This window comes from Crotalus tigris, unplaced genomic scaffold, assembly GCF_016545835.1.
Source record: "Crotalus tigris isolate CLP2741 ecotype Arizona unplaced genomic scaffold, ASM1654583v1 scf7180000024302.2721777, whole genome shotgun sequence".
NCBI classification, from domain to species: Eukaryota; Metazoa; Chordata; class Lepidosauria; order Squamata; family Viperidae; genus Crotalus; species Crotalus tigris.
This window is the reverse complement of record NW_024100474.1, coordinates 2499835-2505916: the sequence shown is the minus strand read 5'-3', so window position 1 is coordinate 2505916 and position 6082 is coordinate 2499835. Positions and strand designations below refer to the sequence as shown.

The 6082-nt window shown below is 41.2% G+C and overlaps 1 protein-coding gene across 2 annotated transcripts in view; it reads left to right on the top strand.

The window, feature by feature from the left end:
- The first annotated feature begins 616 nt into the window (after window positions 1-616).
- The window catches only part of MERTK (MER proto-oncogene, tyrosine kinase), a 94441-nt gene continuing 88975 nt past the window's right edge, over window positions 617-6082 (top strand). For both annotated transcript variants that reach the window (XM_039324525.1, XM_039324524.1), the window contains exon 1: window positions 617-850. In XM_039324525.1, the coding sequence (XP_039180459.1) occupies window positions 784-850 (67 nt within the window). In that variant the 5' untranslated portion in view covers window positions 617-783. The remainder of the gene's footprint in view (window positions 851-6082) is intronic.

The following is a 6082-nucleotide window of genomic DNA, read 5'->3' as shown; positions in this document are numbered from 1 at the left end:
TATCAGTAGTTTTCATTTCACGAAGGTAGCTCTGTCGGCAGTCTTCTGCAATCAGAGCCTCCAGATCATCACGACGCGTATTGTCTTTCCCGGGAAGCCCAACCTTTGCCCGTGCCGGCTAGAAACGATGGGCAATGGAAGTCACCAGGTGGCTACAGGTGATACACCAGGTATATCACTTGACCTAACACAAATTATTTTAGAAATATATTTTCTTCTTCAGACTTCCTTCCATACACACTAGACTACAACTCCCATTTCATACAATCTTGGGTCATAATTGGACTGGATTCATAGAACAAACGGAACAGAACAGATTTAACAGAGTTGGAAGGGATCTTGGAGGTCTTCTAGTCCAATCATCGGCTCAGGCAGGAAGCCGTTTCAGACAAATGGTTCTCTCTCTTTCTCGCTTCCTCCCTCTCCTTCTGGAAGCTATTTCTCTATATTGGATCCAATCTCCCTCCCTATGGAGAATTCCTCCCGTTCTCCGCCCGCCGTCCTTTATCCGCTCTCAGCCGCAGGGCAGGCCCGTCCCATCCCGCGTAACCCATCTCTCGCCACCAGCACCGAGTTGGAGGCGGGGCTTTCTCCTTGGCGCCGCCTCTCCGTGAGTTGCCCGAGAACTTTTGTTTTGGGCCAGCATTCTGGCCGGAGGGAAGTTTTGTGGAGGCAGCTGAGCGCCCAAGAACTGCTCGGCCGCGGATCGGGGTGGTCGAGGTGGTGAGAAAGGGGAGCCCCAGAGTGCCCGGATCGGATTCTGCAGAAGTTTGCCTCGCCGCCATGGAAAGGTCTCGGGGGCTGCCACCGTTACTGCTGCTGGTGCTGCTGCTGGCCTCCCCCGCCGAAGGTAAGGGCGTCCCTCAGTCTGCTGGGCTCCCACGGGCGGGACGCGAGCAGTTCTTTGGTTCCCCTCTTACGGAGGTGGCAATGAGGTCTCCCCTCTCTGCACAGGTGGCAGAAAGGCGCTGTGCCTTACCAGGGACGATCCTGAATATCAGGGGGCGCCCGAAGAGACTGGCCAAAAGTCGGGGTGGAGGGCTGATGGGTCGCGACCTGACACTTGCAGTTGTATACACAGAAAAGGCTACTAACCGGTCCTCTCCTCAGAGGCTGGTGGACGGAGTACAGCCCTTCAAGGCAGGGATTTTAAAAACACCCATAATCAATGGCTACGGAGATTCTCGCTCATCCAGGTCGTGGTGGTCCAAAAGGTGCTTTTTCGAAAGGCAACTGGACTTTTTTGTCATGAGAAGTGAAAGATCTTCAAGGAAAAACCAAGCCCACTTTTGAAAAAACACCTTTAGGACACCTATAAAGAACGCTGATTTCCATTTCCCACATACCAAGTATTCCTGACTAGTTTCTGTGGCGGAGGCAGGACTATGCCAGAACCAGAAAGTAAGACGTGGGTTTTGTCTGAACTCACCGAATCCTCAAATGTTTCCTAATACGGGGAGCCAAGTCCAAATGGAAACCTCCATTGGAGGGGCGCGATATGCTTCTGGGGATGCGCGGGGCGAAGACAGCTGCCTGCCTGGCGCCTCTTTTCCTTCCCTGTTCTGGATGAGGCTCTAATCTTCAGGCTGCAATACTTAGCCAGGCGCTGTAGAGTCCCGCGATGAGATTGCAAAGAGGAAATTCGCATCTGCAGAGTAAGCCCCTCTGAAGCCTGTCTCAATGGATGAGGCTGAAGCTGGTTACTTAATACTTCTTACACTTCTTTATTCCAGTAAATGTTCAAAAAGGCAGCTTAATCAGTAAAGGACAATGGTAGATGGGACTGTTGAAGAATGCTTTGTTTGTGCCTATTTTGAATGAGACAAACTTATGCTGCTGTAAGACGAATTCTGTGTTTAGAGAACCATTTGGTTAGGGTGAGATATGTACAAAGATAATTATTTGTATTATATTGAATTATTTGTCATGAAGGGCAGAATGCCCTAATTAAAGAGATGATTTAGATTACAGTATTTTTTTAATTAATGTTAGATCTTACACAAATAAATACATGCTACAAACTGTGCTTGCATTGATTTTACTGCTAGCTGTTCTTATAAAAATAAAGAATTAGGAATAATGGATGTGTCCCACAGTGATGTGTTAAATGGTGTACAAGAACCCCAGTTCTAAATCTCATAAAATTATCTTCTACTCAGTTTTACCAGCTCATAAAATTATTCTCACAAAACATTATTCTGCATTTCTTGGATACAAATGAGATGAGCTAGAATGGTAAAATATATACCAAACCTGCATTTAATAATGCATGTATGCAGGAAGGCTGAGATCCAGTACCATTTTTGGCATGGGTATAGGAAATGCATGCCAGCTGGTAATATGATTCAGCCCATATCTGAAGAAAAATATGCCAAAGAAAAATATAGCAGCATTAAAAGTCTAATCTACAGTAATCTATTCTGGGGATAGGAGGGAGCTATTTCTAAAAGCCAAAGCTAATTGATTCCTTTGGTGCGTGCCTTAAAAAAGTCCTCTGAAATACCAAAGTCATCTTACTATAATCTGGAGTTTGGGAGTGAGGCTGGAACAGGTGCTTCTTCAGCCTTTAGGGTTTTTTCAAATCATAGTAATTATTTGCTAAGCAAGTCCCCCATGGATTCCTCCCTAAAGGCAAAATCCATAGTTCCCATGCAGTGAGGTGTCTCCACAAATGGTAGATTTGCCAGAGATGCTTTGTCAATTCATGCCTCTAAAGGCAAAGTGCCTGCTAGTTCTCTTCTAAGACATCTTCAAGCAATGCCTGTCTCCCGATAAAGTATAGGGACACAACCTACATTTTCAGTCACCCCTAATATTAATCACGCTAGCTGAACTGATTAGAGTGAGGTCCAGGATTATGTGGAGGTTCATCATTAGCTCATGTCTGTTAAAATGTGCTTATTTTACTATTGCTGCTATTGCTTCAGAAAAGGAGAACAGCTCCCCTCCCCCTTTTAATTAGAATATCCCATCTATTCTTTCTAAGAAGAACTTTTCAAGATTTTGTCTCTTACTAATTTCTATTCCATAAGGAAGGTAAACTATTACTATACAATTGTGGACAAATCAAGAGAAGTGATAACTATTAGACTGCAATAATAAGGCCACACTTGGAACACTGCGTACAGTTCTGGTCAACACAATACAAAAGAGATGCCAAGACCTTAGAAAGTGTGCAGAGACAGGCAACAAAGGTGATAAAGGGTCTGGAGGCTAAATCATATGATGAACAGTTGAGGGAGGGAGATATGCTTACCTGTCAAAGAGAAGAATTAGGGGGGGGACATGATAACTGTTTTCTAGTACTTGAGGGGCAATCATAGAGAAGAGAGACTGACCTTGTCCAAAGCATCAGAAGGAAAAACAAAAAGTAATGGGTGGAAGCTTATTAAAAGAAAGATCCAACCTAGAAGTAAGGAGAAATTTTCTGACAGTAAGAACAATTAATCAATGTAATAAATCAGGGTCCCCAACCCCGGTCTGTGGCCCAGTACCAGGCTATGGTATGCAAGCAACTGGTCCGCACAAACAAGCAAAGCCCTATCCATGGGATGTAGGCAGCACACAAAACCATGCACCCTCCAGTCCGTGGAAAAACCTCTTTCCACGGAACCAGTCCCTGGTGCCCAAAAGGTTGGAGACCTCTGGAATAAATGGTCTCCCAGACTTGTGGGTACTCCTCACTGAAGGTTTTCCAAAATACACTGGACGACTAATTGACTGAGATGGAATAAGGTTTCCTGCCTTGAACAGGGAGCTGGCCTAGAAGACCTCTGAAATCCCTTTCAGCCCTATGGTTCTATGTTCTATGTTTTAGTTTTGTTAGTCTCTTTTTTTTTTGTCTACAATTGTAGTGGAACTGTCAGCAATAGTAGTAAGGGGAAGTTATGCCAGTTTTATTTTTCTTTAAATAAAAAACAGTAAAAATGCAATATTGAAAAGAAGCAGGCTGAATATGAGCGCATTTTTAAAATTTGAATAAGGTGATGTGATAAGGTTTCCTCTTTATCTGTCCCATAAATTTCACCTTTCTTTTTGAAACTCTAAACAGCAACCCCTCCATCTCCAAAAATGGGCTCTCCCAAATCCAGAAGGTAGCCTTCCTGCAGAGCAAAGTAATAATGGGGATAGGTGAGGTTAGTTTTTCCACTATGTATGGACATATTGAATGAATCACACGTCATATCTCCAAACAAGATGAGATATTAATTATACACTAGAACTCAGTTGAAAATATAGTCAAATTTTGACGTAAACTTTTGAAATCCCTACCAACAGTTCCTTAAAAAATAAAATATCTGGGACAAATTCTGGGAATACAGCAGTTCAGAAGATCATGGATTTTGAAGAAGAAATAAAGAAATGCAATTAATGTCAAAAGAAAGACAAGTGCAGGCGCCCCTTTCTAGCACCTGTCTGGCTCCTCTGCGTTCTGGCAACATTTAAGGCAGAAGTCTGTCACTTTTTTTTGTTTGTTTGTTTGTCTTTCAGTTTCAAGTTTTTTATTAATTTTACAATATTACATTTACATATTTGAAAAGTAGCATGGCGGCTGAGCACAATAATTCCGTTACATTTGAATATCATCAGTACAAATCTCAAATTATTACAACAAACTAATTCCCTCTCTTTCCCCCATGATATCTACTGTCATGTTCAAACCAATACAGTTCTTATTCTATTAATCAAATAAAAAATACCTTTCTAATATTCATCAATAATCTTCAGTCTATACATATCTTAATTAATTTGACATTCCACCTTTTAGATGTTATATGACCAAAATTTTCTTTATCTCAAATTGTTACAATGTCTTGTGTTCAGAATACATATTCTATCTATTTAGATATATTCTATTTTAGATCTCATATATAGATCAAAACCCCAATCTTTTTCAATCTTATTCTAACTTTTTTCCTCTGCCAGATCATTTTTCGTATTTTTGCCTTTAAATCATCAAAAAAAAAATCTCCTTGTATTGTTGTGGCTATTGTTTGATGTTGATAAGAACCTCCTGTTGATGTTTTCCTAAGAGGACTTAATGTAGCCGGTAGTCTCTTTATTTTTCCAGTTCGATGCAGTAGTCCCAAAGTATTTATCTTCTCTTTCATTTGTTTTTCTTGTTTATCTTCAAATTCCTTCTGGTTTATAAGAAACGCCCTTTCCTTGTTCTCTATTATCAATTTCTTTTTTGTGTTTTCTATTGTCTGTATTTGTTGAGTATCTAAGTCTTCTGTCATAACATTTGGTTGTTTCACTTTCTCTATAGAATTCTGTATAGATAATTCTTTGATTGAAGTCATAGTTTGAGTTTGTATATCCAGAGCTTGCATGCATAGAGTTTGAATCATCGCTTTTAACATACAAAGAATTTGTTCCTGTACTTCCTCTGTAGAAGAAATCCTTTCCTGTTCTCCTTCCATTGTAATATATTAAACTCAAGAGAAAGAAACTGACAGTTAGAAAGTCCACCGAATGGGGAGCTGAGCTGAATTTTGCAGATGGTGTTTCAAGGTTATTTTTTATCTTGTCTATTTTCAAAGCTATCAACAAGTCTCTTAGAGAATAGCAGGTTATGTCTTAGAGTTAATTGGATCTTTTTAGGGTTTTTTCCCCAGCTCTATTTTAAGGGCGGGGGAAAAACCCCAAATCTTCAATAGTAATTATAATAAAAATCAAGGAAGAAATATATAGAGAGAGAACAGAAAGTTGCAAATCTTATAATCCACCAGTTTTAGGAAATAGGATTCCAATTAAGTTCTCAGTATTTTTCCAATGTTTTAAACTCCCAAATGGTTGATAGCTGCTGTTTCTGGAGGGAGGGCTAGAATCCCCCTTCCCTCACCACAGGGGGGAAAGTACTTTAGCAGCTTATGCAGGTAATTAAGTAGTTAGGATGTAAGAGAGGCAAACCTCACCCAGTCCTGTCCATGCTGCTTTGAAGTTGCCAGATGGTAGTGTGACTTGTCTATTTGCAATCTAGGGACGAGCCATATTTCTATGGCCGGTCCTTTCGTTCGCCAGTTTGGAGGAATTGCCTGGTCTGACGGAAGAGTTGCTGCTCTCCTGGGATCCAGCGAAA